Here is a 13769-nt window from a genome sequence, read left to right on the forward strand (position 1 = left end):
TAGGCTAGCTTGGTCTACAAAGCAAGGCCCAGGACAGCCACGGCTGTTGAGAGAAACTCAGCCTCAAAAAAAAAAAAAACCATGAAAAAAAATTGCAAATGGTGATTTGGAAGTGTAAGCCAAATAAACAGTTTCCTCCCCAAACTGTTTTTGGTCATGGTGTTTCATCACAGAAATAGTAACCCTAACTAAGACACCACCACCCTAGTTAAAACACATATACTGATAGTCAGCAGTCTTTCCAAGCTGAGAAATCAAGACCTGTTTCTAAGGCTATCAAAGTCCTTAGTATCTGCTGTGTTCAGACCTCACTAGGCCCAGCAATGGGAACCCCTAGCTCTAAGTCAGCAAGCAGCCAATTAGCAGAGCTAAGACAAGAAGCTACTTTTCACTCACTTATTCATCCATCACTGAATAGATACCCACTACATGCTGGGCAGAGGCCTTCTTACAGCTCAAAGCAGAACTCAACCTAATGGCACCCTGGCCACTCCCCACTGAGTACCCCATGTCCTGACTCAATAGAAGCAATCAGGGCTCTTTAGGAAGTCTGCTCCCCTCCCAGGCTCCAGAGCTTCTCCAGAGCCTTTCCCCTGCCTGATAAATATCCATGTATGGGGTTACAGCAATTTAAGCTCTGGAACCCCGAGTCTTCGTTCCTAAGAAGGTGTCGGTAGCTATAGATTCCAGGATTGGCCCAAGTTTAAAATATACTCTAGCTAGGATGCAAAAATCTACCAAGCCCACCCAAAGTGACCTGCCCTCCTGCTGTCCCCTCAGAAGCCCGTCCTGGTTTACAGATGGTCCAAAGTCCTGACTCTTATACAGCCTCTCTTCACACTGCCTGACCACCCCAGGTTGCTGTTCCCAGGGTTTACAATGGCTATAGGTGGGTAAGAGAGGTTGAAATAGCCTACGAGTTTATCTGCTTTGGAAAGACTGGATGAACAGCATGTCCCTGGCAACCCTGGTGTTTCTCATGGCACATTTGACCGTGGAAAGGGTGGAAAATCCACTTGAGCCTTTGGGAACACTTTGGTTATTTAGGACTAAACCCACCCAGGGACAGGGTGGGAAAAACACCCACTCCATCCCTACAGGCCCATCTACTCTATCTCGACTCCAGGACAGGACACAGGCAGCATCCAGGAACATGCTGGGTCACTTGCTTGCTCCTTGTCACTGGAAGGTGTTACCCGATCTCCTGGCATGGCCAGTGAGCAGGGAACCCCGGAGGTGTGCTTTAGACACATGAAGTCTCTCAGGCCACAGCAGAGCAGAGAGCATGCTGAAACTGGAGTTACAGACAGTTGTGAGTTACCAATTGGGTGTTAGGAACTGAACCCAGGACCTCTGCAAGGGTAGTAAAAGCTCTTAACTGCTGAGCCATCTCTTTCCAGCCCCTCAGATGCAATTTCATGCCCCAATCTCCCTACCTCACAATCAGATTTAAAAAAAAAGCAGAGTGGTGAGACTGGCCGAGATGGATGGGGAACCTGCCCACGCTGTTCCCTATCCCTCACCCATCTCAGGGCTATGCATGTTCCTGCTGCAAGCTCCCAGGCTCTTCAGGCTGCACCAGGCCTTAGACTCTCCTCTCCAGTGTCTATGGTTCCGAGTTGAAGTTCTCTTAAGCACAGTCCACAGTTCTCAAGAGAAATGCAGCTTCCTTCGACAGCAGCCCACCTCCCCCGGGGGGTGGGGAAGTAGGGAATTACAGAGATTAAGAACCTTTCTACCCCTTCTGCTTGGTGACAGGGTCTCACTCTGTAGCTCTGGCTAGTCTGAAACTCACGATGTAAACCAGGCTGACCTTGAACTCACAGATGCTTGTGTGTGCCTCCCGAGCGTTAGGATTAAAGGTCAAGGCAACCATGCCCTGCCCAGATTAGGGGCTTTTAAAATTCTCAAGTAGAGTATTTGATCCAGAACTCAATTCTTCGCTCTACTTTGGAAAAACTGTAGGTGCATCCTACCTCTCAAGGGCTTTCAGTGAGCTGACACTTATCCATTCATTCAGATTGGTGTTCTTTAGGCCGTCTTGGATTCTCAAGTCACTCTGGGGTCCGCCTGGAAGCTACGGCAGCCCAGCCATTCATTACCTTTAAGGGTATGAACGGGCTGCATGTGGAGCACACTCGAAAAACCAAATACCTAATCGCACAGGGTGAAGACTCACCCAGAAGCAAGCACAGTACCTAGACCCTCAGTGCCATGAACATCAGACCTCTTGGGGAAGGCAGCAGAACCCACTCTATGGGTGTCCTCTACTGACCCCTCTATGGGTGTCCTCTATTGACCCCCCTCTATGGGTGTCCTCTACTGGCCCCTCTATGGGTATCCTCTACTGGCACTCATAGGCAGTTTCAGCCATAACTCAGGGGTTCCTTGAATTTTTCTGCTGAGTCCTTTTCTTAAAGCTTTTGGAACAAATTCAAGTAGGCACTAGATCAGTTATTTTGATTTCTAGGAGGGCAAAGCCGCAGCCCCCACCTGAAGGGAAGGCTCCTGATGTTCATCTAGGTTTGTAAAGGCATGCTCTGGGAAGTATCCGTGGCCACCTGCTGGCATCGAACCTGTCTTCTGCCTCTGAGCCTGGGAGCTCCCAAGCCAGAGCTGAGAGGATAGTACCCTTCCCATGGTTTGCAAAGGCGTTCCAAGAGTCTGAAGGAAGCTTGTAGCAAGATCCTTTCTGGATTGGCTTCCCGGTGTGCCGCCTACCCTCAGAGATGGGGCTAGCGGAGAGGCATCAAGCTTTCATGCCAAAATGGAATTCCAGCTAGAGAGGAGCGGGAAGGAAGGGAGCTCCAATCTACTTCCTGTCAAACGCATCCGGTCTCTCCCGTCTTCAGGACGCACTGGTAGCATCCAGGTGCCCCAAATCAGGAACACCTGGGCAATGGAGGCCGCTCAGCTGAGGCTCGCACTCTCACAGGTCTGCCCGTGCCCCCAAGACAAATGTACCTCTACCCACTCTCCATGTGTGCCATCCAGACCAGCCTTGAAGGCTGACAGCTGGCCCAGTGGGGAAAAGGAGTCTCCAACAGCTGGAGCAGATGAGTTCCTGGTAGGACCGTCACCCAGATCCTCGGAAGGGGTGATGTAGGAGACCAAGAGCAAAACCAAGCCTGTCCCCACGGGCCTCCAGGACTATCAAGGAGTAGTGACCATGGCAAAGGAAGGCACCCCACTTGGGGCAGCACCGAGAGCCGCTGGAGCAGGACCACAAAACCTGAACTGGGGGCAGACAGAGGGGAGCGGGGAGGAAGAGAGCTTGGAAGCTGCCTGGACACTCCTACCTGGCCCAGGCTACAGGCAGGGAGGGAGTCCATCTTTCAGAGAGGCTATCCCTACGTTCTAGGGCAGGGAGCTAGAGGGGGCTGTGACGGGGTGTGCACCAGGACGGGGGTGGAGGGACAAAAGGTGGAGGGCCAGGGCTTCCCCACCCCAGCCCCCTGACTTCCATTCCTAATTCAAACATGCTCTCTCCCAGGGAACAGGGACCTGGCTGTGGTCACTGTGTTTATAAACAAACACAGTGTTGGACAAACAGGACAAAGTGTCGAGGAGTTCCATTAACAGCCTTGTCATCTGCTCAGGGAAAGACTACAGGTCATCTGGGCAGTGTCCCAGAACCAGGCTACCAGGGCAAGAGCTGGCTACCAGGGCCATGAGAGAGAGCCAAATGGGGACAAGAGACCCCCTCAGGGGCTGGAGGGCAGGAGCTGGTGGGCGACCTTTGACTCCTGCTCCAGCAGGCTCCCGACCCATGCTCCTTCTAAGCTCTGTCCCTTGGCAGAGTAATTGAGACCAGAAGCAGCTCTCCCACAGCTGACAAAGGCCCCTTGTTCCAGGGCTCCTCACACCGTGCTCTGAGCCAGCAGCCAGCAGCCCTAGGAGAAGAGCACAGCTGCTCCTCACAGGACAGGGTCACCTCAGACCCTCCATCACGGCTGCTCCAACTCCACCACCTCGAGAACAGACCCTGACGTGGCCACCCCCGTGCAAACCCAGAGGACTCTGGCAGGTAGCAGCAGCCTTAGGAGGGGACTTCTTGGACAAGGTATCTCCAGAATCCCTGGAGTGAGGAGCAGCTGAGTCCGCCAGCTTAGGGCAAAGGCCCTCGTCATCACCCAAGTATTAAATGTTCCAGGCCCTGTCCCAAGGGCATCAGGGAATCTCACATTCAGTTCTCATCATAACCCAGTTTACAGGCCAAGAAACCAAGGCCGGGACGGGTGGAACAACTCACCCCATTCTCTCAAAGAACGAACAGAAGGAGCAACACACGGAGCCCTGGCTCTGTCTGGCCTCGAAGCCTCTTCCAGGCTGGCTGAAGGAGCAAATCCTCTCATGGTTTCCTTACTACGTTGGGAAGTCCTGTTCTCTCAGGATCCTCTACTCCGTGTTTGTCCCTAACAGGGGGCCCAGCAGACAGATTCAAGGATAAAACAGGGAAAGGCCTGGACGTGACGCAGCCCTCTGACCTGCTCCTCCAGTCACTCCTGCATTCCCCTGCATCTTAGGAGATGGCAGTGAAGAGTGGAATTAGTTCCCACTGACTGAGGAGGAAAATGAGGCTCCAAGAGGCCAAGGAACCAGGAGTTAGTTCTCTGACCCACAGCCCAGGGCTCCTCCCAGTCTCAGGCCATCAGGCACCACACTCAGTAACTGCCGAGAGGAAGATGGACAGGAGAGCTGAGGAAGAAAGGAGAGGAGACAGAGCCCTCCTGAGGGGCGGGAGGTCAGAGGTGGCTTAACCACACCAGGCTCTGTCCTGGGGTCACAGAACTCTGCTATCTTTTCACAGGTGGAAGTAACAAGCATCCCATGGCGCTAGGAAAGGAGACATGAAATGGCCACCTCCAAAGACTAGGCTTTTTTAATCCACTTAAAATTATGAGCATCTAAGATGGAACAAATACAAATGTCCACAGATGGATAAACGGTATATCCACTTATAAAATGTGGTATATCCCCAATAGTGAAGTACTACTCAGCCCTCAAAAGGAAGGGAGGGGGAAGACGCACGTGTGAACCCTGATGCTGTGGGATGGTCTGTATGTCAAATTGCTCTGATTGGTCAATAAATAAAACACTGATTGGCCAGTGGCCAAGCAGGAAGTATAGGCAGGACTAACAGAGAGGAGAACAGAGAATACAGGAAGGCGGTAGGAGTCACTGCCAGCCGCCGCTATGACAAGCAGCATGTGAAGATGCTGGTAAGCCACAAGCCACGTGGCAAGGTATAGATTTATGGAAATGGATTAATTTAAGCTATAAGAACAGTTAGCAAGAAGCCTGCCACGGCCTTACAGTTTGTAAGCAATATAAGTCTCTGTGTTTACTTGGTTGGGTCTGAGTGGCTGTGGGACTGGCAGGTGACAGAGATTTGTCCTGACTGTGGGCCAGGCAGGAAAACTCTAGCTACACCCTGAAGGCATTATGCTAAGTCGTCAAAGGAGGCGAGGAGAATGGTGGTTGCCGGAGGGTGGGGGAGGGGAGAAGGGCAGTTAGCATTTGATGGGTCCATGGAGCTGTCAGAGAGGAAGGTGAAAACTTCCAAAGCCACATGGTGGTGATGGTTACAAGAAAATGTATGAACAGATTCCCACAAGATTCCTCTGACCTATACAGGTGTGCTGTGGCCTGTTCTGGCCTTCCTACCTCTCCTTCCCCACAAAACAAACAAACAAACAAACAAACAAACAAACAAAAGGGTGGAGCAGGGCACAGTGGCACATTCCTATAATCCTACACCGGGGAGACAGAGGCAAGAGAATCAGGAACTCAAAGTCAGCCTTGGCTACACAAGAATACGAGGCCAGCCTGGGCTATACGAACCCTTGTATGGGGGAATAGAAAATTAAGAATGTTTAGATACTGTCAGATCTGCCAGTTTGGGCACCAGAGGTAGTAGACTGGACTTCCTGACTTCCGCCCTTTATTTATAATCCCTTTTAAGTGGCTTGGTCATAAATGTCAAAGAAATCCCCCCAGCTTGCCTTTCCCCTTCAGACCCAGCCAGCCAGGACAGGTTGGACCCTGGGAATATGCTAATCGGCCAGCGGGTAGGTCTCAGTTGGGGAGATCACATCTGGAGTCTGGAGTGGTGTAGCTGGAAATAGACTAGGATAAACATAGAGGCATCCCCTGGGAGCAGGGAACCAAAGCAGACTAATGGGGGATGCTTCAGGCTGAGCTGTTACCCTGGCCTGGCTGGGCTGTGGGTAGACCAGCGGAGAAGAGATACAGTGGGGAGGCTGGACAGCAAATTCCCAAGTAATAACCCAGTGGGTCTGGAAAGAAAGGGATGACTCCTAAGCCTGGAAGAGAGATGGACCAAGCCGCTAAGGCGTTTCAATAAATCTGCAGCGGCAAGGGCAGAGGTCTGGAAGTCCCACACCGTCGCCATCCTACCTATGAGCACTGCTATGTGCTCATCCGCCCTGCAGCCAACCAGGCTGGGCCAGCTCTGGATGGGGGTCCCCGAACCTGTGAGAACACAGACAGGCTGTGTGAAGGGAGGCAGGCCACTCATCCTTTTCGGTCTTCGATTCCTTCTCCTCAAGACAGGATCAAATTCCTTTGGCCTCAAACCCTACAGACATCTTCTTTTAGTCACCCCTTGGTCCCCTCCCGCGTGCCTGGCTCACAGCCCCTCCTGTTCAGGGCAAGCTGGATGCCTTCATTTCCTGGGCTACTCCCTGCACATTCCGGCCCCCATGCGCCTGCCCTAAGGGTTCCTCCCCAAAATGCCTGCCTCGCTTCTGCTGACCCAGAACCCACCAGCTAAAGGAACAACGCCTTAAGAGGGCAATTACCATGCCTCTATATAAACTGATTGAAAGTACTTTCAATAATGTGCTTTTAAAAGGTAGATCTAAAGACTATGCCATGAAAATAGAAAAAAAAAAAAACATACAAAAACACACACTATGATTAAGCCTACTTAAAGGTGTACATACCCAAGAAAGGGGGAAAAAAAAGCACAGAATTACATAATAAAGGGGCGGCTCCAGGGCTGTGGGACAGGTTTCTATAGTGCTGGGCTCTTCCTCAGTCCTCTGTTGGCATCTTGTACTGCTCCCTGGTGGCCTGGGATGTAATGGCATCCTAGCCCTTCAATCTGACAGGGTACCCTACACTTCTGGGTGCTCGCTACAGGGGCACTGGAATCTCTCACCTCCACATTTATAACCCTGACTGGCTCTTTTCCATGCAATCTACTTCTTTCTAGGTATACTAGGCAGAGATGCCCTGTGCCCAGAGGTGACGGCGCTCCAATCAAAGGCAGTCTGAGGCTCTTTTGGTTTTTCGAGACAGGGTTTCTCTGTGTAGCTCTGAAGCCTGTCCTGGAACTCACTTTGTAGCCCAGGCTGGCCTTGAACTGACAGAGACCCGCCTGCCTCTGCCTCCCGAGTGCTGGGATTAAAGGTGTGCGCCACCACCGCCCGGCCCGGAGGCTCTTCTTATGCCAGACCGCAGAACATCCCTCCAGCTCCTTGACCAGACCATTAGCCATGCCAAGACCTTTCACCTGGGCTGCAAGATTCTTGATCAAAGGACCAAGATGCAGAGACACAGCACCAAGGAGATAGTGTGGCCTTCTCTACATCCAGGCAGCAGAGGCACCTTGGCCTCGGTGTCCTCGTCTGTGGCGTAGGACAGGGAGGTCGCCTTCCTTGCAGAGCCGTAGCAGGCTCACCTCAGGCAGCACTTGGATAGGGGGCTTCCAAGAGCAGAGTCCTGGACACGCATGGTAGTGACCAGAGCTCCCAGCTGTCCGCACTGAAGGCTGTATCCAGCCAGGCCTCCAGCTCCAGCTGCTCTGCTACCACCATGGCCAGAGAGAGCAACTCATCGTAAGAGCAAGTGCTTAGCACTCAGATGAGGAGCCCCCTGGCTGGGCTGCGTGGAGATGAGCTGGGGAGGAAGGGGGCTTTCTCTCCACCTTCCCATTGGGCATTCCTTGGCTCCCAGCTCCACCATCAAGTCACCTTTGGCTCCAGCCCTAGGGCCCACTGAAAGGAAGCCACCTGGGCTCCGGAGCTGAGCCCGTTACCTGCCTTAGACACGTGGCAGCTCTGGGAACAGGTTGTTCTACAGCTCTGTGGGACCTGGCCATTGGGACCGTCCAGTGCAGACTCTCCCAACAGCCTGGCTATCCTGAGTGGTTCCGAGGCAGTTACAGAGCAAGACCTTATGAGCCCACAGCACCCCCTCCCCAGCGCACAGGAGACTGGTGAGGTAGCACCATGGCTCAGAGCCCAGGGCCGTGCTCAGGAGGCTGAGTGCTAGGGCCCTTCAAAGGCCTCTGGAGGCCTTGGGCTTCGAGCTGCCCACTCACTGGCCTGGTCAGCTGGCAGCAGGAACGTCTGTGTTTCTTTTAATATCAACTCCCAGGCATTTCACATTCCTCGAAGCTTAAACACAGAAACATTTCCCTTAGCAGAACGTGCTTTCTGCTTTGCCAAATACAACCTGGAAGCCTCCCTCCCCCACTCCCTCCCATCTGCTCCTGTCTCCAAGAGTCAATGATCTATGGCGTCTCCTCGGGCTCTAAGCAGCACACTGAGGGCAATCGCAGCGGGGCTGCCATCCAGGTGGGAGACTCCTGGCCCTGGTATCTGAATGGTAGAGAGGCTGTGGGCCACGATGCTCTCTGAGCTGGCTGCCCCGGTCACCTTTGCTTTTCACAGCCACCAGCGGTCCAGGCAATGCGGCAGCTTCCCACATCTCTTGGCTGGGTGTCCCCTACCTAAAGGCTGGCCAGGCAAGCCTGGAATCCATTCCCTGCCTATTCCTTGGGCCGTGCCCAAGGAAACAGAGGTGGGATTCCTGCTACTTAAGAGGCCATGTGACAGGGATTGGATTTAAAGAGCTTTCTGTCATCATCCTCATTCCTGAAACAATGAAGGGCTGGCACAAGGTTGCCTAGCAGCACTGTCTCCCTGGAGACAGCACCAAGGAACGGGGTACAGGCCCCTCAGCACCAGGAAATCCGTGCTTAGGAACACGAGGCAGACGGCTGGGCCTCTACTGGAGGGCAGCACTCCTCAGACACAGAATACAGGACAGGTGGGGGATGGGGACACCCACACAGTTCCCAATGGCACCCAGTCAACATCCAGATATAAAACCTCAGCCTCAACACGCGCCAGAGAACAATCATTTCCTAACAAAAGGCCTAGAGAGATGGCTCAGTGGTGAAGACCACTTAGAGGACCCAGGTTCAGCTCCCAGCACCCACATGGCAGCTCACAACCATCCTTAACTCCAGGGGATCCATCACCCTCCTCTGGTTCTGTGGGCACCAGGCATATACATGGTGAACACACATACATGCAGATAAAATATGCATAAACATAAAATAATAAAAACAAATATTTAAACAAAAGGTGACGCTCCTTGCTCAAGACTAACCCAGTGAGCCTATTGGGATCAAGGGTTAAGAAACCTGGAGCACCAGTGCCTATGGCCCAGCCTTGCCATTATCTCCCTTGATTTCACCGTCACAGATCCTACGGCCACTGTGTCTTCAGCATGAGGCCACGTAAAATGCCAGGCAGCAGCGTGAACGGCCCCATGCTAAGGTTATCCCTAAGCAGATAGCAACCGTCTTCAGAACTGGCACAACGTTCCAGCGATCAGAGTACGCACAAGACCTTTTTCCCCATTTCCATCTTAAGGGCCCCAAGAAATATGTGCACTCACCCTGAGGATCTGACTCGACTGAGATTCCAAGGCCCCACCCAGGGACACTGACTCCCAACACAGGCGAAGACAGTGTAGCTATTTGGAGCCCAGCTGCCCAGCCCATCCTAAGTCCTTCTGGGAGAACATCGACCAGCGGGGGACATGCGACTCCCTCCTGCCTCACGCTCATAGCACATACTGCTCATTACAGACAGCGACCTCTTTTCCTGCTTCTGACATCCTTGGAATGCTTCCCAACACAGTGTCACACAAAAAGCCACCAACAGACTGAAAGTAACTGTGGAAACCAAGGCAGCTCCTCCCTTAGAGCCAGCTACCTTGCAGGAACAGGGTGGTCTACCTGAGCCAGGTATGGTGGCTGGGAATCCGGTATCTATGGGGCAGCTGGAACATGGCCAGGAACCAGCTTTGGGGAACTTGTCTCAGCTGTGAGCCAAAGTCACAGAAGATCAAAGGACGTGCGAAGACCCCTTAACTGTCTCAGCCTGGCTCCTTACCTGGATCTGCCCCTTGCCCATGATCTTGTCCACAATCTCATTGTTGTCCTTGTTGACCTTGGTCTTGTCATAGCACTTCTCATAGCACAGGATCCTCAGGGACTGCGAACCCTCCAGCTCAATCTCAAACTCCTGGTGACAGACAGAAGGAACACAGGCTCTGAGTCCCCGAAGGCTGTGCGGCTTCCCGGCTTCCCAGCAACAGTGGGCCTTGGCTGTGCAAGGCAGAGGTGAGCAGGACCCGGGAGGACCACATCACAAGACACAGAGGGGCGGGCACTGGTACTTTCTGGAGACCTCCAGGTGACTGGTGGAGCAGGGTATGGGAACCTTAGCCGACAGCCCAGGATTCATTGACCTAAACACTGGTCTGCAGGCAGATGACTAACGGGAAGTACCGGGTAAGGGAGACACAGCTGGTCCAGCCACCCGCAGCAGAGAGGCATGCTCAGTGACAAACTGGGACACAAGCCTCCTCTACTCACCTCATCCCACTTGGGCTCTGTCGTGTCCCGAAACACCCTGGTTTTAGCTTTGCTGACAAAATAGCCAAAGGAATCCACCTCCAGAGTACAGTACAGATCTGCAGGGGAAACAGACAGACCGAATAAGGCCCGAACAGCCCAGAAACAGGGCCAGGGCCCAAGGAGTGGTAGTCCAGGGCTCAGGAAGGAAAGGGTACAGGCTCTGAAGGGCAGGGCCTGAGCCTTGGGATCAAGGGTGCAGCATCTGTATGGACTATGCCACCTGGGCAAATTCTTGGTGCCTCGGCTTCCCACGTACAAAGCAGAAATTGTATTAGTGACCGTAGGGAGATGCCAGGAGACCAGGGCAGGAAATGAGCCTGAAAAGGCTTTGAACATGCCAAGACACTGGCCATTCTTGTGTTTCTCTGGGTATGCTGTAGGTGTTCTGTAAATTCAGTGTCGCTCAGTCTTTTTGAGCTCCTAAACCTTCAAGGACAAAGGAGACCTGCTTCCTGTCTTTGAAGTGCTCACAGCAGGAGAGGCACATTATAAAAGACACCACAGCAAGGCAGATGCCAAGACTATACTTCACCCTGAGCATGATGGGGACACAAAGCCTGTTCACCCCAGAAGCATGGGGAGGCTTCCCAGCAACACTGACCAACTGAATGGATGTTTATGGGCCCATAGCATGAACTTGTTATGAAGAAGCAGGAGGCAGGAGCCCTGAATTTCTGAGCCTGTGTACTATATCAATAAGTCACTTCATATCCCTGTGACTCAGGTCCCTCATCTGACACACAGGAACTGTAAACTGACTGGACAAGAAGTAGAATAAGAGGTTTAATTGAAGATAGGTGTGATGGTTGCATGCCTTTAATCCCAGCACTCAGGAGGCAGAGGCAGGCAGATCTCTGTGAATTCGAGGCCAGCCTGGTCTACAGAGTGAGTTCTAGACCAGCCAGTATGACATGGTGAGATCTTGTCTTGAAAAAAAAAAAAAATTTTAATTGGGATAGAGTATTGCTTAGCAGTAAAACATTTACCTATTATATGCAAGAAATGAGGATCTATCTCCAGTATCCCAAACACTGCATACACACACAGTAATATTTAAGCCCAGTTTTAGGTCAATAAAAACAGATGTAATTGCCTTAATTTTTATTTTTTTGAGGCATAGTAGTACACTTCTTTAATTCCAGTACTCAGGAGGCAGAGGTAAGTAGATCTCTGAGTTTGAAGCCAGCTTGGTCTACATAGCAAGTTCTAGGTCAACCAGGGCTACAGAGAGACATTCTCAAACAAAATTTGGAAAAAAAATCTGTTTAGATTTATTTTATGTATATGAGTGTTTTGCCTGCACATATGTCTATGTACTACATATGTACCTGGTGCTTGTGGAGGCCAGAGGAAGGCGTCGGATCCCCTGGAACTGGAGTTACAGATGGCTGTGACCCACGATGTGGGTGCTGGGAACTGAACCCAGGTCCCTCTCCAGGAGCAACAAGTGCTCTTAACCACTGAGCCATCTCTCCAGGCCTGTGACTGCCTTTTATGGAGAAGTAAGCTGAGGCTCAGAAAGGTTAGAAAACATGCCCAGGGTCACAGAGTTTACAATCACAAGACCTGGGTATGAGTCTAGGTGTCTGCAGTTCAAGAGGAAAGACCTGAAGGAGAGCAGATCTTGGAGACAAAGGGGAAAAGTAACTTCGCTGACAAAAAGAATTGGCTTCTAGACTTTGAGGGAAAATCCCACAACTCCAAGCACGTTGGCAGGGCCCCAGCTCGGGGAGATCAGAGCTGAGCAGATGAGGGGGCCTTGCTATGAAAGATGGACAGTGGCCACTCAACTTCTTCCTAGGGTCGAGGAGGCACTTACTGGCTGATTGTTTAAACCCCTTGGCGGAGTGGACGATGACGTGAAGGAAACCATACAGTCCTGGAGACTCGTCGTCTGCAAGAGAGCAAAGACCGGAGGCTAGAGGTGCCAGGGACTCACCAGCTCTTCCACCCAGGCCTGGTAGGAAGGCAGACAGGGGGCCTTGGTCCACAGCACCACCTGGTGGCCGGCTGGGAAACAAGTCCAAAGAACACTGTTTTCCCACAGTGTGAGCTACCCTAGGAAGGGAGGGATCCCTCTCCCCTCTGTTCAGATTGGGAACTAGAACAAATGTCTTAGGCCAGGCATTTAGTACCTTCCCTCCCTCGGAACACAGCTTATCCCAAGGCTGCCCTCCTCTGCCTAAAATGGAAATGAAATGATTTGAGTCACTCTGTTCTAATGGAAAAGAAAAGGCTCCAAGGAAGGCTTGGCCCTTGTTTGGGACACAAAGGTCCCCAGGTGAGCCTGAAATCCCAGCACGGGGAAGGCAGAGACTGGAGGTTCACAAAGCGGACACCCTCCCAGCACCCAGGAGCACACTCTGGGCCAGTGCCTAGCCTCATCACAGATCTCCCTTCTTAGAACCACCCGCAAGCTCCTTGCTTGGCATTCAAGGCCCTCCATGTCTACCTCCTAAAACACCTGTCCTGATTTCTCATAGCCTTCTCCAGTCTACCGACTGTCTCGTCCTTCCCCCGAACCCCTGCTCCATTCTGCGGCCTTCTGCTCTGGTTTGGAGACTTCTTCATGAACTCAACACCACCCCAGTGCTCCAGGGCACAGATTTTTCCCTCAAACTAGAAGGAGCCAAGGAACACCTGAGCCCTTCAGAGAGTACCTCCCATTTACAATCCCTGTGCACCGGCAGGAGAACAATTCCAGTCACATTGGGCAGAGAGACCAGCCATTAGCAGCCACACCTTTCCTTGGTCCTTGTATACGACCCCTAGCAATGTTCCAGTAGCCTAGACCTGCTGGCTGGCCTAGAGTTCCAAATCTTACCATCTTTATTGCTGGTGACAGGAATGTTGTGCACAGTCCTAAGCTTGAAACAGGATCCCGTGAGCACCTGGAGCTCCACAGAGCTCAGGACAAAGGCCTGGAGATCTGTGGGAGGAGCCAGGAGGAGACAGAGCTTCATTATAGGTTCACTAGGACCTGCAGCTCTTCCTTGAAGATGCTTCAGGGAACCAGCTTTAGTGT

The 13769-nt window shown here is 52.2% G+C and overlaps 1 protein-coding gene across 5 annotated transcripts in view; it reads right to left on the reverse strand.

Annotated features, from left to right (window-relative positions):
* Abr (ABR activator of RhoGEF and GTPase) overlaps positions 1-13769 on the reverse strand; it is a 199107-nt gene that overhangs the window by 29070 nt on the left and 156268 nt on the right. For all 5 annotated transcript variants that reach the window (XM_037200611.1, XM_028866792.2, XM_028866790.2 and 2 more), the window contains 4 exons: positions 13569-13673; positions 12564-12638; positions 10703-10800; positions 10218-10349 (listed from right to left, as the gene is read on the reverse strand). In XM_037200611.1, the coding sequence (XP_037056506.1) occupies positions 10218-10349; positions 10703-10800; positions 12564-12638; positions 13569-13673 (410 nt within the window). The remainder of the gene's footprint in view (positions 1-10217; positions 10350-10702; positions 10801-12563; positions 12639-13568; positions 13674-13769) is intronic.

The sequence above is a fragment of the Peromyscus leucopus genome, chromosome 8b (assembly GCF_004664715.2).
Source record: "Peromyscus leucopus breed LL Stock chromosome 8b, UCI_PerLeu_2.1, whole genome shotgun sequence".
Lineage (NCBI taxonomy): Eukaryota > Metazoa > Chordata > Mammalia > Rodentia > Cricetidae > Peromyscus > Peromyscus leucopus.